The sequence below is a fragment of the Camelus bactrianus genome, chromosome 31 (genome assembly GCF_048773025.1).
Source record: "Camelus bactrianus isolate YW-2024 breed Bactrian camel chromosome 31, ASM4877302v1, whole genome shotgun sequence".
Taxonomy (NCBI): Eukaryota; Metazoa; Chordata; class Mammalia; order Artiodactyla; family Camelidae; genus Camelus; species Camelus bactrianus.
In genome coordinates, this window is record NC_133569.1 from 25,376,469 (window position 1) to 25,394,196 (window position 17,728).

The 17,728-nt window shown below is 58.1% G+C and overlaps 1 protein-coding gene across 12 annotated transcripts in view; it reads left to right on the forward strand.

The window, feature by feature from the left end:
• Nucleotides 1-17,728, forward strand: part of SEMA4D (semaphorin 4D) — a 109,693-nt gene that overhangs the window by 60,689 nt on the left and 31,276 nt on the right. For 9 of the 12 annotated variants that reach the window (XR_012503505.1, XM_074355820.1, XM_074355821.1 and 6 more), the window contains 3 exons: nucleotides 3,074-3,138; nucleotides 14,266-14,625; nucleotides 16,122-16,267. Coding sequence is in view for 11 of the 12 variants with exons in the window: in XM_074355820.1 (XP_074211921.1) it covers nucleotides 14,520-14,625; nucleotides 16,122-16,267 (252 nt within the window). In the remaining variant the exon portion in view is untranslated. The remainder of the gene's footprint in view (nucleotides 1-3,073; nucleotides 3,139-14,265; nucleotides 14,626-16,121; nucleotides 16,268-17,728) is intronic. The other 3 variants (XM_074355817.1, XM_074355818.1, XM_074355819.1) reach the window with 1 other exon arrangement.

Below are 17,728 nucleotides of genomic sequence, written 5' to 3' on the forward strand. Positions count from 1 at the left end.
CGTGGGGTTGTGCCCAACTGCATTCCTGAAGAAGGACTGCTGGGTCAGAAGGTCTGGATGTGGAATCTTGGCAGGTGTCACCCAGTGGCTCCCAGAAAGCTTGGTTGCCCCAGCGCATGCCCCCAGCCCCGCAGCACAGTGCGTGATAGCCAGCCTGCCTCACGCGGCCCTTCTCAGAGATGCAGATCAGTGTCCGCTGGTGTGCAGGCCCACCCCAGACAGGGCGCGTGGGTGGGTGCTGCTGGCATCTCCCCATTGCTCGGGCTCCTCCAGGGTGGGCTTCTGGGCGGAAGTGAGGAGGTCCAGCAGGTGGGGCCTGGGGCCCCCTCCCCATCTGCAACCGCAGAGACAAGGCCCCTGTTCCCAGGAGAGCGTGGACGTGGCCCCAGGCAAACCCAGGCGCTGAGCTCTGGCTTCCCTGAGAGGAGGGGGCTGGTGGCGCCCCCGGTCATCACGGGGGCTGGAAATGTGCTCACACCTGCTGGGGCCAGACCCTGACGTCTGTGTCTGACAAGGTACGGAAGTCAGGTTAGGTGTGACTAGCTCCACTTCACAGATGGGAAGAGTCATCGTCAGTGTTTGGTGCTTCCTAGTTCTAAGCTGTTCGCATGGGTCACTCATGGAACTTAACATGAGGTAGGCACTATTATTATCCCCATCTCCTGGATGAGGAAGCAGAGGCACAGAAAAGCGCAGGAACTTCCCCAGGGTCACACAGCTGGAAAATGGAGAAGCCGGGCCCAGAACCCAGGTGCTTCTGACCACGGAGTCCCACGCCCGACCCCACCCCGCCTGTGTCTTCTTCACGTGCTGGAGAGCGTTGGGCTACTGCTGAGGCAAGGGGCCTTGGGAAGGCGAGGTGACATTTGCAGAATGTAAGCAGGACTCAGGCCCCCTTCACCTGGGCTCTGCGCTGTTGCCTTAACGGTCATGCGACAGCTGGCGTCAGGGCCTGGGCACTGGGGCTCCCACACTCCCTGCCGGGTTGGGGGTGTGGGGGGGGCGGTGAAGACCAGATTTCTCCTGCATGAGAGGGAAGCACCTCTCCCTCTTCTGGTCAGTGTCATTCACTTCTTTGGCAAGTGGACCGCTGTGGTTCCGTGATAAGCAGGTATGCATACCTGAAGGAGATGCATAGACTGATCTGATTCGTAATTGCGCACAGAGCACCTCTTTTGCATTCTTCATTGTGTGATAACTAATTATAGCTTGTGGGTTTTTATGTTGGGAAGGGAGAGGAAAAATTGCAGCGGTAAAGGGTACAGACAGCTGGGGGCCCCCGGGGCCTCGCGGTCGGCTGAGCCAGAAGTGTGTGTCTTCACTCAGGAGCCTTGGGGCTAGAAGCTCTTTGATGGGGGGTAGATATGAAGATGTGGCCTGAAGGCAGAAAACGGGGGGGAGTGGGGGACGCCGGTGTCCAGGTGCCCTGTGGGAGGGGGTCAAGCCGAAGACGCGCACGCAGACCCCCTAACCTGCTGCCCCTGTTGCTCAGCACCATGAAGTCAGGGCGACTGTGATGCACGGCTTGTCCAACCACAGAACAGACAGCTCTGGACTTTTATTTATTAAAGTGACAAAGACTTACTGAATTTCTAGAAGAAAGGCGTTCTTTGGTTTTAAAATTCTTGGCATTCGCATTGTTTACCTCAACCTCTTACTTACGGGAGACCCGCTTCTTTTTCCCTGAAGTGTTTCCGGCAGTCTCCAGGTGCCCCCGTGCCCCGTGGTAGGGGAGCCCCGTGTGAACAGGTCGTCTGGTTTACCCATCGCCTGCCCGTTGGTTGTGCCGACCCCTCGCCCAGCGTTGTAACAGGAGACATCGGTTCTGGGTCCTGGTGGGTATGACCTTGTCCGGGACACTTCCCTGCTTGCTCACCTGAAGATATTTTTGCCCTTGCATTGGCCGTCAGAAGCAGCCGCTGTGTGGGAAGGACCCAGAACCAGCCTCGGGCCGCACAGCACAGTGGCCCCTGGTGCAGCCCACCCATTTCCGCCTGTCACCTTGAGGTCACATCTGGTGCCTTGAGCTGTTTGCTTAGGGTTCAGGGGACCTACTGGGCACCGAGGGGCCGTGGGTGGCCCTGGAAGGCGTGCGCGCGGGTGGACATGGGCGAGTGGAGTACCGGCTGGTTTGTGTGCTGCAGGCACGCTGGTCCCACTGCCCCCGGGGCTGTGGGAGAGACGGGACGTCAGCCATGTTTCCAGGGAGCATCTGCCACTGCTCGGCTGTCTTCGGAAAAATCGCGAAAATTGTCTAAGCCCTTAAAGCAAAAGCAAAAAAAAAAAAAATTCCAACCACAAAAAATGCTGGAATTTGACTCTGAGGCTTAAAAAGTATGTCGAACCATTTGCAGTCATTAGAGGTGTCTGTCAGCGCCCATTCATAACCAGCCTCTAAACCTTCATCAGACCTGCTGGTGGCCTCTGGTGGTTCAGTTCTGACCCATGGTCTGATAGTCTGTGATCTTACTGGACCCAGGGACCCGTGTTTTGAGGGCTCCATCCTGCACTGGGAGGGGGTGACAAGTACCCTGCAGGAACTTGCTACACCAGTGTGGAAACTCTTCTGTTTGGCTTAAAAACAACAACCAGAAACAAAGGAAGAGGGAGTTGTAAGTGGGTTCTTGAGGAAATCATCTTCTCGTGAGCGCGTCACCTGTATCTCTTCTCCTTGTGCCTTGCGCCCCTGGATCTCAATGGCAGTGGGCTCTAAAGGCCGCGTACCTGAGGCCAGTAGACAAGTCGGTGATGCTTTTGTGACTAACAGACTCTCAGCTGACAGTGACCCCGGCTCGCATTTGAATGGCTGCCTGGGCAGGGAAGTGGTGGCGGTCAGTGGCTGGGGAGCAGCTCCGGCACCTGGGTGACCGACGGGTTGCACTTCCTTTGTTCGTGGGCGCGGGATTTCACACCCCCCACCTCCAGTTTGCATAAGTGCACAGATGAGCGTGTGCTGCCGGAGGTCCAGAAGTTAAGGCCGGGTTTCTTTTCGGGGCCTTTCCAGCAATCATGTTAAGTTTATGTGGACAGACAGTTTAAGTGTTTAAATATCCTTGTTCCTCGTTATTTTCAGAGCCAAGATTTCTGAAGACTCCTTTCTAGAAACAGTTGGGAAGATCTGAGAAGCACAAGATACAGGTAAAGTCACTTCGTTTCTCAGTCTGCCTCGCAGCTTGGCTAAGCTGACACTTTGTAGAAGCCTCAGTGGGATCCAGCGGAAGGTCGGTGCTCGGCCCCTGCGGAGGTCGGTGCTCGGCCCCTGCGGAGGTCGGGACCTGGCCGCCGCCCCCCGGGGCTGGCTTGGGGGAAAGCCCACAGGGCAGCAGGTGCGCTGCCTGTTTCTCCTTCCCTGCCGTTCTGCCCCCGACTCTTCCCCTGCCCTCTTCCTAGGCTGCAGGCCCCAGTCTAGGGACCGAGATGCTCCGTCTTCTCTTTTGGGGGAGCAGGGGGGTCATCGTGAGGTCTGATGGGAAAGAGAGGCGCTCCATGTCACCCCCTGCCCGGGATTTGAATCATTTTATGATTAACCTTAATTTTGGTCAATTGATACCTGGTCAACCATGGTTTTCCAGCTTTAGAGGGAAGAGAAAGGCCAGTTTAATTTGTATAAACAAAAGGCAAGCCGCCATCTTCCCTCCACCCTTTGCTGGCACGCGTGTGCCGTGCGCGGGCGGGCGGGGCTGTCGCTCCTGCCCGCCCCTCCACTCGCCCGCTGCCAGCCTAGTCGTTGGTGTCCGTGCGCGCGGCAGTCCCGGGGCCTGTCACGCCAGCTTGGGGGGCGGCTGTAAGGAGCACGGCTCCACTTCCAGGGTCGCTTAGCCCTTCCCGTGTTGTTGGCTGGTTCTGTACATGCATGTGCTCGGTTACCTGCTCTTTGGGGCCAGGGCTCTGTGATCTGTTAGATCTTTTCTTTCTGCTCTAATCAGGAACTCCATTCCCTCGCATGTGTGTTACAAGTTTTTTTTCCTAGTTACCCCCTCCCCCCCCGGATCGTGTGTCTTTGGATTTTGTTGGCTGAGCACTTTTATTTTCAAGATGTAGTTTGGAATCTTCGGCTGTAAGGGAATTGAAAGCAAGGCTGCTTGCTTCTTCTGTTTAGTACTGTGTTGAGTTGAGACAGTTCCCAGGTTAAAGCCGAAGAGGGTGGGCTCTCCTGTTACTCTGTGGTCATAAAAATCATGAAGTGTGTGCAGGAAAGGAGGCCACTTCTCATTTTTATGTGAACACTAAGGGCAGAGACACGACTGGAACAGACACTGACACCAAGAGGTGGGCTGGTGCGGGGACCACTGCACCCGCTCCACAGGGCAGCACGCTGCGTGTGAGATTTGTCCACCAACTTGAGTAGAGAGGAGACATGCGTTGTTAACGTATTAAATATTTTTTACAAAGCAATAGAAAGTGCAACTCATTGTTTTAAAAACAAACATAACAAGTGAGTCCCCTGGCCTTTCTCCCCGCCCAGAGATGGTCACTGTTAGCAGTCGGGTCTGCCTCTGTGTCTGTCTGTGTCCCTGTGTGTCTGTGTGTGTGTGTGTGTGTGTCCGTGAGTATTTGTATCCACATGTGTCCTTGTGTTTGTGTCCGTGTGTGTCCACGTGTGTCTGTGTGTGTGTGTGTGTGTGTGTGTGTGTGTAGACCTCCTCCCTGGACGCACATGGGCCATCCCGGCCTGCTGCCCGCCCTGCACCTGCCTTTCCGTGCGGTCGGGCTGCCGTGTGCTCCCTGGCGAATCTCGCACACGTGGCTCGGTCCCCTGCACGTATCTGTTAACCGGCCCCCGATGGAGGTGCAGTCTCGTCCATGTGGCTTTGCACACCGGGCTGTCTGTAGGATGACTGCCGAGAGTCGCTAGGTAGTAGGAACGGTTTGGAAATTCAGAATCACCTTCAGAAATCCTCCACCCGACCCCTTCACCAGCGCCGCTAGCATCAATCAGTCTTTTAAATTTTCTCGTTCCCTCGTGGGGAGGTAATCAGGCACTTTATTTTAATTTACGTTTCCTTATTAGCAGAGCTAAGCCTGCTTGGACTTGCTTTTGAAGGTAGGAAAGTTACATAAGGTAAAAAGAAAATTAAGAATGCAAATAAATTCCAGACAAGGCCAGACTTCTCAGCAGTGCCCTTTACCTACATCTGCCCTCTGCACAGGTCAAACTGGAGCCCTAAGCACCAGTTTCAGTGGCATTTCAAGTATTGCCCTGTGCGCACCGTGTCCTCCTGCCCTTGGGGAACGTGCCTGGGGGTGAATCTGGGGCCGAGCTCCCCGTGACACCAGCAGCCCCTGACCGCACGCATTCCTCCCTGGGGCGGGCGGCAGGGAAAGTCAGGCCAGGGGAGGGGACTTGTGTTATATTCCACAGCGCTAGGCTGTCCAGGCTCAGGGACACGTGCACCCGCCCTGCGCAGGTGCCGCATGCCCTCTGGAAAGAGACGGTGGTGAGTGTCCGTGTGCTAAGGGCGATGGCGCGCAGGTGGTGTGACCCCCTTCTCAGCACTTGTCCGTCGTCCCTGCTGACCGACTGCTGATTATTTGCTATGTGCATCTGTCACCCCGCCGCCCTCTGGCCCCCATCCGGCGTGCGTGGCACACAAGTGCCCGGTTTTGGGTGCGGGCAGGAGGGGTAAGGTGCGTCGTGACGTCCTGGCTTCTTTGCCCATGCGGCGCCACCGGCGGGGAAGGCCGGCGTCCTGCATGCTCTTCTGTTGGCCAGGGTGTCTGTAGGGGGGGCGGGGGGTCCAGCTGGACTCAAATCCAAGGCTGAGCATGGCCCCTGCAGCTGGAGTGCTGCTCCCGGGATCAGTTCTAAGTTCTGGGGAAACTGGAGTTGAAACAATGGACTGCTTGTCCTGTGTGTGTGACGCAGAGAGCTCCTGAAACCTTTTCTGATTCCTGAGGGGACAAGGCCGTTTGGGAAGGTGGTGACATTAGCACCACAGCCGGGGGTGGGGGGCAGCCTGGAGGCGGGGACGTCGGCCTGGCAGGGCATGGTCTCAGGGTAGCCGCTGTGCTCTCTGCCCCTCGCTGGGAGGGGACGGCATGGTCAGGTGTGTGTCTTCTGTTCTGCTGGCCACAGGGCCTGGAGGGTGTGTGGGGCTTCACCTGCCCCGTCTGGGCAAACCCGGCAGACAGGAAGCCAGAACAGGCCCCCAGCAGTTGTCGACAGCTGTCACCAGGCTGCCCTTTCGTGGGTTCCCCGGGGGACGCCAGCGAGGGCACTGTTTAACATTGGTCTAGCATCCTGTTGTTGACCGAAGCACTGGCACCTTACAAGTGGTAGTGAGCGGTTCCCCTCTGTGACCCGCCCCTGCTGCCACAGGCAGCCGGTCCCAGAAAGGGAAGCCAAGGCGTGGGGAGGGTGCGACAGACCCCAGATGGCACCCTCCGTCCGTGGTGCCTGCCGTATAGGACCCCAGCCTCTGGTCACCAGTCACATCTAGGGCTGCAGTGCTGGATCGGGATTTTTGTGCCGTAACAGAGAGCACACACACGGCATAGGTGTACATGCACACGTATGTACACTTACACACATAGGCACGCGTGAGCAGACACGGGTACACATGTACGCACATACCTGTAGGTGTATGTGTGTATGAACACACATAGATACGTGTTTGCACACAACACGAGTGTACACTTGCACGCATGTACAGATGCACACACAGGTGCACGTGTGCACATAGTCTGATACACACACTCGCGCATATACAGGTGTGCATGTACGTGTATGGACCTAAAACAGGCGCACGATACATGTGGAACATGTAACAGCCGTTGCCCTGTTTCCTCTGCCCCAACCCCCGACTTAATTCAGGGCCACTCGAGGGGACAGCTGCTGTGTGACAGGCCCCGACGGGCCTCTGAGTGATGGGCTCGGAGACCCTCTGGGTTCCCCCCTCCTGGCAGTTAAAGTGGGATCGTGCGCTCCTCCTGAACCGGCACGATGACGTGTGGGTAATGGGTGTGACATCGTGTGACCCCGTCTTTCTAATGGGCTCCCATCTCAGTGTGACACTTTCACATGCAGGAGGCTAAGTGCACACTCCCGACCCTCGGCTCCCACGGAAGCCAGCAGGATGGGCGCTTGTCCAGTTGCTTCCATTTGAACATTCAGGCTTCGATTCCGAGTGTGACGTCCTGTCAGTGATCGCCGCGCCAGGGTTCCCGGTTGAGTGCACAGTGGCTACGTGTGTGTGTGTGTGCGCGTGTGTGAGTGAGTGTGCTGCGTGCTTTGCTTAGCAGGTTTCCATCACACAAAGCCATGCGTGTTTCTCGGAGAAGAACAAGTGTCAAACCCGTCCAATGTCATAAAGCAAAATGTGCAGCCCCCACACCCCTCCCCGGAGAGGACCCTCCTGACCTCTGGCTGTTCGTGTGGACTTTTTTAAAGACCATTTGGGGACGAGAGGCAGGGTCCGGTCGTGGCCATCGGGCATCTGGCATCTGCCGATGAGATGAAGACAGTTCAGAGCTGGGTGAAACCCACGCTGGGAGGCCTGCATGTGCCCCTGCAAGGACTCAGCCCATCCCCCCCGCCCCCCGCCCCCCGCCCCGGTTGCCGTGGGCAGGGCGGGCTTGGGAATGGCCGGCGGGTGAGCGGCCGCCCGGCTGGTTCAACATTGCCCGGCTCCTGAACCGCATTGTCTGGGTGGGTCCAGGCTCAAGGTGGTTAAGAGGAATGTTTCTGTTGTCACCCAAACCAGCCTGAGCTGCCCACGTGAACGGCAGCCCTTCCCTCAGGTCCCAGAGGGAGACGGGCCCCTCCGCCGGGCATCCACGGAGACTCGCTTGGCACGTTTGTCCGGGCAGCTCGGCCTGTCCCGGAGCTGTGGCCGTGAATGCCTGTATGAGGTCCGTTCGCCCTGGGTACTGTGTTGTGAAACTTTCTGCCCCTGAGGCCTCGCCTGGCTTCTCTCCAGCTCTGGCCTTCGTCTTCCAACTGGGATGTTTGCCTTTCCCCCCGGTCTGCCCTGCCCTACAATGGACCACATCACTGAGCATTTTCAAGACTATTCATGCCATAAAGAAAATAAAACAGGAGGCGGATGGGGGTGGGGTGGGCAGCCTGGGAGGAGGTGGCCTTGAGGCCAGGTGCCTGCAGGAAGGAGCCAGCCACCAGGAGGTCCTGGGGCGGTGGGGGGCGGGGGTGTTCAGGAGGTGGGACCAGCACATGCAAAGGCGTTGGGTGCATCCTGTGGCTGGGGGTGGGGGGGTGCGTTATGCACAGGAGGGGCGGGAGGCCAGGTCCCCTCATCACGCGCCCTTGGAGCAGCATTTTATGCAACTCTTGTTCTGCTCAGGCACGTCTGCCGCTTGGTGAGCAATCCTGCTTCTGCAGAAGCGTGTGAGCCCCAGTGTGGTGCGTGGACGCACCTCGCTCTGCTCCGTCCTCGAGGGGGTGCTGCCTGCAGGGGCCTGTGTTTGCGGCTGCTTCACTCACTGAGCTGCTGGCCTCCGGGCTGCAAGGAATCAAAGCATTGATTTCTTTTTTAAATTTCACTAATTTTTATGAGAGCAATTAATGCACATGGTTTTAAAGTGACATCGTTCTTACGAGAACAAGCAGCAGCTCCGGGCCTGTCCCTTTGTCCCTGAGACAACGAGCTGTCACTGTTTTAGCCGTTTTGGGTATTGTTTCCTTCAAAGTGCTTGTACCTGTATTTCCTGCCTTTGGGGTTTCAGACGCTTCTTTACCATAGAGGATGGGGAGTGGGGCTCCCTGGGTGCCCTCCTCTCGCTGCTCCCCCGCCTCCCGGCAGGGACCCTCCTCGGGCTTTGTTATCCGTGCCCTGTCAGTGCTGCCCACAGCCGGACCGTGACGAGTTCACTTGGATTACGTTCCCGTCCAAGGTTCCCGTCTTGCCTTCCCGGGGGTCAGTGGCTGCTTCGTTTGGAGGGCGTGGGCGCCATTTGTGTCTCTGTCTGTGTTACTAGCTCATCCTCAGGCTCTGCCGGGCCCGTTACCCTCACTGTCAGTGCGCAGACCCGCGGGTCTCTCCTGCGCCCCGCTTCCATGTAGCGCGCCCCATCTCCTGCCCCCAGCTCCCCTTCCTTCTCGGGAAGACCGGGGAGATGGCGCCCTCGTCCCGGTGGAGCCTGATCGTCAGCAGCTTTCTGAGAAGGACCGCGAGGGAGCTAAGGGTGAAGGCCTTCCGTGCTCGAGACGTTTTCTGTGCCGCACTCCTGGTTGGTAATTGGGCTCCGTCTAAGGCTCTGCGTGAGAACTCATGCTCTTCTGGGGATCTTAAAGGCGTTTTGCCGCCTCCTGGGTGTCAGCGTGATTGTACGGGGCCTGGTTCCTCTCGGAAGCTTTCGGGATCTGCAGCTGTCCCCCGGGACTCTCGCATCGCACCACGGCGTGCCTGGTACCTCGGTCTTTGTTCATTCACTGCACTGCTGGGCGCTTCCGTTCTGTAAGCCCGTGGGGCTTTTTGTTGTTGTTCTGGACATCTTTTTATTATTCCTCTGATGATCCCTTACGTGTTTTCACTCTCTTCTGCAGCTCCAGCTGTCGGATCGGGGTCTCCAGAACCACCTTCCAGCTCTCTTATCTTTCCTGTCCCTGTTTTCGTCTCTGTCACATTGTTCAAGTCTCAGGAACCCGCCTCGATTTTATCTTCCAGTCCTTCGACTGAACGTTTTGTTTCCTTCATCAGCGTTTCAGAGTCGAAGGTCGCTTTCATCTTCTCCGGTTGTGTGTCTTGAGGCTCCTCCCTCTCCAGCCGTTTGGTGCACAGAGTCGGTTCATTACCAGCGGGGGTGTGCTGGGGCTGGCGGTGAACACAGCCCGTGATCAGAAACTAAATTATGGGGACTTAAGTGAACTGTACGAAAAATAGAGGTGGAGGGAAACATGCTCGAGACCCACCACCCCCTGTGCACTTCACTGTTTCCTGCTCTGGAGGCCACGTGCCCGTTGTCTGCGCGTGATGGAAGTACCGAACACCGGTGTGCTTCTGTGCACTGCGTCCCGTCTCTGTCCCGGGGTGCCGTGTTGGGAGCTTGAGAGCAGCGTTTACACCCCTGCGGGGGGCATACACTGCGAGGCGGGCGCCCTGCCCCCGGGGAGCCGGCTGTTAGGGTTTGCCAGCACACCGCTGCTTATGCTTGTCTGTTCTCTCTAGTTCCCAGGGTTTGTTAACATCCTCGTGGGCTGTTATCCTCGCCCCATTTTTATCCGATGAGTTTGTGTCCTTTTAGGGTGTCAGAATGTTACTGGGTTTGAGGAGTGAGTTGAGGTGAATCTCTGTGTTCTGGGTGTCAGGTTCCAGAAGGGGGAGTCTCCCCCCTCCCACTCTGGGTTCTAAGCCTGGCTGCGGTGCCTGTCACGGGATGTCCCGGGGGGTGACTTCTATCAGGGACCTAAGCAGGAATTTGTTCTTGTCGGGGGGCCCCTGCAAACCGTCTCCCTCCATCAGAGACTGGGCTCCAGGCTGGTACTTGAGGGGAAGTGAGACATCCCAGGGGGCCTCACATCTGTGCCCCACGGCCTGGGGGGCATCCTGGGCCGTGGGCACATCTGCATAGGGCTCCACACATGCTCCTTTTGTGGTCAGGAAGGAGCTCTCTGAGCTGGCGTGTTTTTTAAAATATAAACTTTCTATTTAAGAGCAGTTTCAGATTCACAGTGAGATTGAGTAGAAAGTACATGGAGTTTCCCTTCCCCATTTCAGCGTCCCCCTCCAGAGCAGTAAAAACCCTCTGCGCCCTGCCTGTTCATCCCTCACTTGCCCTAACCCTGGCAGCCACCCGTCTTCTCCCTGCCCTGAGGTGGAGCGTTCCTAGAAAACTTAGCCTGTTTGGGAGCTCAAGGCAGAGAAGCTGTGGGGAGGCACTGCCAGTCACTGATCAGTCATATGGAGAAAAAGTCTTCTCCAGGAAACCCCAGTGCTGTGGGACTTGCACACGTGATCTCTGGAACAGACGCACGTGGAAATGCTCTGAAAGGTTCTGACAGGCGGTGGGAACACAGCCTGCAGATGGGCCAAGCGCCACATATCCAGGCATGGCTGGGACGGAAGGTGGAGGAGGCATGGAACGGGAGAGGCTGGATAAAGGGTGGACCGAGGTCGCACACTTGGGTTTAACATGAGTGAGAAACATCTTGTGTCGGGAAATGATATGTTCTGATTTACATGAAAAGCATTATTCTGGCTCCTGCTGCTGTTTGGTAAATGTGTTATAGGGAGGTTGTGTCTGGCTGCTGGTAACAACGATCTGAAAAAACAGTCACTTAAAGGGATTAGTAGTTTATTATCAAGTCTAGAGGTAAGCAGAGGAAACCAGGTGAAAAGTCTCCAGTTTGTTGTGAGGGCCCCAAGTTCTTGTGGATTTCCACTTGGCTGTTCTTAGAATTGACCCTCTTATCTTCACATTCACAAGATGGCTGCCAGAGCTCCAGCCATCAGTTTCCAGGCAGCAGAAAGAGGAAAGGCTGAAACCAAAAGGTACAAACACCAGCTGAGTCAGCCTTTTTTAGAGAGCTTTACTGGAAGTCCTACCTAATAACTGCTGTTCACAGTTCTTTGGCCAGAGCTGCCAGCAGGGAAGCTGGGAGATATGCTCAGCTGGGCACACTGCCACCCCAGGGAAAATTAAGATTCTGTTAGTGAGAATGCAGGGATGTGGATGCTGGGACATGAAGCGAGCAATCTCTGCTCCAGGCAGCAGGCTGAACAGAACCAGGGTCGGTGGGTAGGAGGCTGTGGAGAGATCAGGATGAGAGGTGAGCGTTGCCTCGCTCGGAGCGGACGTGGGCCTGGCGGTGAGCCAGGCGGGCATCCAGTGCTCCTCGAACCCCAGCCTCATCTGCACAGACAGCTTCCCCCAGGACCTCCGCGTCCCGGGGCCGTGCGGGATTTCTGCAGTGTTTAGTGTTCGCTGGACACTCAGTGGGGTTGTGTACTGAGCACGTTTCGGCAGCGTGAGACCTCACCTGGCCTGGGCTACGAGAGCCTCCGTGTACCTCACTTCTGTACTGAGGGCAGGAGAGCAGGGTCCCCACCTGGGGCCCGGGCCGACGGTGACATGTGACCCACACGGTGGGCGCCCCCAGAGCTGGCTCGCGGAGGGTGTGCACTGACAGCCCCTCCGTGAGGCAGCCCTCCCTCCTCCCCTCCTGGCCTCCTCAGCTTCCCGCTGTATCTGGTGTTGCGTTCAGCGTGGGTCACGCCCTTGCCGCTGGGTGTCTGGGCTGGCTGTCCCTGTGGGCCCCCCGTGCGGGGCTTGGCCAGCAGCCGGCGCCTGTCCTGTACACAGTTGTGTTGGCGCTCAGCCACGCTCGTCCATTCACCCGTCATCTGTGGCTGCTCTCGAGCTACCACGCTGGACAGAGGCTCTAAGAATCAAAAAGCTGAAAGTAATGCCCATCTGGCCCTTTGTGGAAAGAAGTGCCAGCCTCCGTCCAGGACGTGCCAGTCCCTGGAGAAAAAGACGGACTCCGTGTGCTCCCTGACTTCAGGGGACCAGTCAGGACGGAGAATAGATGCTGGGTGGACGGGGAGCCTGGCTAGTGCCTCGCGCCTGAGCAGGGAAGGTGGGCAGGCAAATGAGGCCTGTTCCCTGGAGTCTGGCCCTTGCCTGGCATCTCCCCAGTGGCAAGTCCTCCCTGAGTCCTGAAGTGGAGCATGAGGTGTAGTGCCCCATGCAAATAAAAGGACCTCCCAGAGCTCCGCCAAGGGCACGCCGTGCTCTCTGATGGGTTTTGGGGTCGAGACAGGGACACCAGGGGATGTGAGCGGTGACGTCCCTGGGCGGAATGAGGAAGGAGCCGGGAGAGCTTCCTGGAGGCAGTGACCGAACCAGGTGAACAGGAAGCCGAAACTTCTCCCCAAACCCTCTTGGGAGGTTAGGTTTGGCCTGAGGTGTCAGGGAACAGCAGGGCAGGTGGCTGGACAAATGCTGGCCTGTGGCAGGTTGGGGGGTGCAGGGAGAGGCTGAGCCAGGAGAGGAAGTGAGGGAGCTGGCTGCCCCTCACACGTCCTGACAGATGGTGGTCAGGATGCTGACGGTGATGGCAGGTGCGAGGGGAAGGTTCCGGGCAGGGAGGGTCCCGGGGCTGTCAGTTGGACAGATAGACCTGGAGGTGGGTTGGCTTGGTGGGGGTGGAGGGAAGAGGAGGAGGTGAGGATGGCCGACTCCTGGGACCTGCAGGGGCGGGGAGGGGGGAGGGGGGAGGCAGCTGCTCCACCGTATTGCAAGAGGGCACTCGGTATGAAGGGGTTGTGTGCCCATGGACGCCGCGTGGGGCCTCCCGGGGCAGGTTACTCTGCAGAGCGTGGGGGCTTCTGCCGTCACTTAATTGTACCCCCAGGTGTGGTCAGCAAGGGTCCTGCCTCTTCTTAGGCCGCGTTGTGGTTTAAGCTTCCTCCTGAGAAGTTGGGAACCAGTCCATCTCAGAGTGTCACTGGGATCCTGGTGGTGCCTCAGGTCTGGGGCAAACCCCAGTGCTCAGTTGCCCTGATGCCCTGATCTGGAGCGGGGCTCTCCTGTGGCCCCCCCACCGGGACCCTCGCAGAGGGTGCTTGGGACTGAGCAAGGGGGAGGCCAGGAGACCTGCGGACCCCCAGCCCCACAGTTGCTGTGTACAACTCAGGGCTGTTTTTTCCATCGAGTGTTTCTCAGTGACAAAGCAGAGCCCATGACCACTGTCCCCATGGGTGCACACTGAGGGTGAGGCGGGAGGGGCGAGGCCATCGGGGGTGGCCCTGTCCCCTGCGGGAGGTCAGCCACTCCTGCACGACCAGGACACGCGTGCATGTGTGTGTGTCTGTATGCGTGCATAGGCGTGTGCTTGCACAGGCGAGCGTGTGCGTGTGTACCCGTAGGCTTCGGCCTCTGTGCCGCCCTCCGGTCTTTAGCTCTGACTGTCGCCCTCGATGAGGATCACAGGAATTGGGAAGCCGGAGTCTGTGAGGGAAACTGAAACCCAGGTTCCATTCCTTCTTTCCCGTCGCATTACCAGCTGGACTCGGCGGCCGCACGGGGAGGAAGCTGGGCAGCCAGGCCGGCACTTGTCCCCCTGGCCTGGGTCCCCATGTCCGTCCTGCATCCCGGGCTGACCTGAGGAGTGGGAAGCCCCGACTCCTGTAACTCCGCCTGTGTCTGTGTGGGGCCGTCCCCCGGGGCCCCGTGTCCTCATCGTTCTGCTCCTCAGCAGACGGAGCCCGTGGCTGGGGGTGTGGGGAGAGCAGAGCCATGGGGGATGTTGGGCAAACGGAAAGCAGGCGCTATTACCACACATCCTTCCTTCTCACTTTCTTCCAGAATTTCTTCGGAAGGCCGTAAAGCAGCACACTGAGAGCGCCGGGCGGCCCTTGACCCTGGCGGCGCTGAGAGCAGCCCGCCCTCTCCCAGCGCACCGAGAAATGCGGGTCCTCGGGGCTGGCGCCGCCCCCCAGCTCCCGGCTGTGCTGCAGGCCGTGGCCCCGGGGCTCTGAGCAGCACCCAGCCGGACACCCACTGCCGGGTGCTGCCACCCACGGGCGTTTGCTGCCGAAATCCCCGCTGCGGCCCAGCCGATGAGGATGTGCGTCCCCACGGGGGGGCTGCTCGCCGCCCTCGCCATGGTGTTTGGGACAGCGGTGGCGTTTGCTCCCGTACCTCGGATCACCTGGGAGCACCAAGGTGAGGGCAGAGCCCTGTCGGCGGCGCCTCGGCATCTGAAGGGAGCGGCCCCCGCTCAGATGTCGAGATGCAAGATGCGAAGATGCGCGGGAGCCGCTGGGTCTGCCGGGTCTGCACCGCGCTCCTGGGAGGTGCCCGGATAGCCGCGGCCCCTCGCGGGGCTGGGGCACCGCCTGCTGCTTTGGGTTTTAAGTCAGGGGCCCCGGGAGGAAGCTGAGCGTCCTCATGCCTGATGTCTGGTGCCCGCCGCCCAGACGCAGACCACACGGAGGGCCGTGCTTCGAGGACATTGAATTACGTACGTGTAGTTGAGCTTCAGACTAGCGGTCTTCGTTTGCCGTTTATTAGTTTCCGTTTTATTTATTTCCTCTCTTGGGAGCTGTGTCTTGGGGCCCCGGACATTCAGCCTCAGTGGACTGAGGGCTCCGCTCCTGGTCCTGGTCCGGGGCCCTTGCAGGGCTGAGCTGCCCCGCGCAGAGCCCGGTGGTGCCTTTGTCCTGCGAGCATCTCTCGCCAACACTGGACGTTGAGGAGAGCGGGGAGCGAGGACACCTCCCCCTTAAGTAAAGTCAGAGCTTGGGTGATATGCAGAAAGCCACGTTCAGAGTTGACGCTGGGATGGTCAAAAAGAAGAGACATCTTCCAAAGAAATAGTGTCGGCGAGGAGGAGGGCGTAGCTCACGTGGTGGAGCGTGTGCTTAGTTTGCACGAAGTTGTGGGTTCAGCCCCCAGTACCTCCCCTGAAAATAAATAAATAAACCTGATTACCTTCCCCCGCAAAAACCAATAATCATAGCAATAATGTTGATATGCTTGCGTTACTCCTAAATCGCTAACCCCTAAATCGCTCATTTTCCTAAACAGCTCTGGATGCAATCAGCTAGTAAGTGGAAAAGTCACTGGTTTCTGTGTTTTGTAAGTTTGGGGTGTTTATCCTTGACAAAATGTTTGGGTTGAAAGATACAATCGCTGAAATAGATTATTTTAAAGGTGTTGAGGTAGATGGTTTTTTTCTGAATAAGAAAATCCTAAGCAGTTATGTTCTTTGTAAACCTGACCGGTGGATATTCAAACACACATACAGGGGAGGTTGGTGGGAGGCGGAGGGAAGCCCAGTGGCCAGAAGCTTGGGGCTGGTCTGCAGTCTCCTGGGAGGTCACAGGTCACGCCGCGAAGAGGTCGTTCTGCTGGGAGGCTGCACTCCGAGGAGGTCACACTGCCAGGAGGTCGTGTCCCTAGAAGGGCACATTCCTGAGAGGTCACACTGCTGGGAAGCCACGGGGCAGGGTCTGGGCCTCACACCTGGTGGCCGCCCGGGGGGTCGGCTCCACCCGAAGGTGCCTGAGTTCCGGCCACCGGGGCAGCAGACCCCTGCATGGCCCGGCTGTGACGGCGCAGTGGAAGGAGACCGGGCGCTCAGGGTGTGTCCAGGCTCAGAAACACCCAGAATGTTCTCTCCTTCCCCCTGACCTGCCCCTCCTCCCCCCCCCCCCCAGAGGTGCAGCTGACGCAGTTTCACGAGCCGGGCATCTTCAACTACTCGGCCTTGCTGCTGAGCGAGGACAAGGACACCTTGTACGTGGGCGCCCGGGAAGCCGTGTTTGCCTTGAACGCGCACAACATCTCCAGGAAGCTGCACGAGGTATGACGTGGGCTCCGCTGGGCTCTGCCCAGGGTGTCAGACCCTTGCTTGGCGTGTGGCCTGCTCACCCCCAAGGCCGGCCCCACAGACGTCCTGCGCACCTACTGAGCAGCCTGCCCGCCTACCAGGACCAAGGGTCCTCTCCTCCCGAAACTTCCTTTCCGCCCTGTGTCCACGAAGCCCCCTTGCGGGGTTTCCACTGGGAGCCTCTGTCCTCCTTGGGCTGGCAGCTCACCTGGGATCACCCTCTTTTTATCTAGGATGTTTGAAAATCTGAGGCATACGTGGGAGCGGAGGGAGTGATGTGATGAACCCTGTACCATCGAGGCTCCTGCAGGCCAGCGGTTCACCCCCGTCCTCCCTCCCGTGTCCCCCTCCTCTGCGCCCCCCGGGAGGCTGTGAGGCAAATCCCAAACACTCTTCATCTGCAGGTGTTTCCCTGGGCATCCCCTATAGGAAAGGACGCCTTTTTTTTCTCTTTAGAATCACCAAAGTATCATTATCACGTCCGAATCATTAACGTCATCAGATAGTCAGGGTTCCCGTTTCACGGACTCTCTTGTAAAAGACGTTTGACTGTTCTGTTTGATCGGGTTGAAACCAGGCTGTGGGTGTGGCCGGGCACTCTGTCGAGGTCTGTTTCTGGTAGCCGCCCAGGGTCCACTTGCTGGGAAAGCCCCTCGCAGTCCTGTCCGGCCCCCAGCCTCGGCCTGGCTCCTGTAACAGGCAGGACCCTCCAGCCAGCCTCTGCCCGTCACAGCCCAGAGCCACACGCACGTTAAGGGTTGCGAAATGGGACGTTCCAACTCTGCCTTTCCTTCTCTGCCTGTGAGCTGGCACGTTGTCTGTCAGCAACTGATCACGCCTCCCGACGCCGGTTCCTCTGGGAATGGCAGGACCAGTGCTTGAAATCCTTGCCACGATTTACAGGTTTTCAAAATAATGAGTTCATTCTCTCCAAAGGGAGAGAGTGAGTGTTTTGATGGATTTTTTTCAGCACGACCATGACTCATGGATTTAAACGTGTTGGAAGTGCCCCGAGCCGTTCTCAATGCTCGGATTGTCCCCTCCTGGCCTCTGACGGCCTCTCTGTGGCTCCCGAGTCCTTAGACGCGACCCCAGCGGCTGGTGTGGTTTTCTTGCTCTCTGGAGTCGAGCCAGTCCACACTCATCTTGTGCATTTGCTGCCCCAGACGCCTTGGTTTTTTGGCTTGGTTTTGTCTTAATCTCCAGAGTCAGGCGTAGGGCTGATTTCTGTTTCACGTAAAGGAGATTCCCACGTCACCCTGTGAAAATAAAACACGTAAAACTGCAGGGCGCTCAGAGCAGAGGGAGCCCGGGCCTGCCTCCTGGAACTCTGCCCCACCCCCTGTCCTTCACATCCCCTTCCCCTGGGCACCCCCTTCCCCATGACGGGGCCGATGCCGCCCTCCAGGGTGTCATCCTGGGAGAACCGCGGTT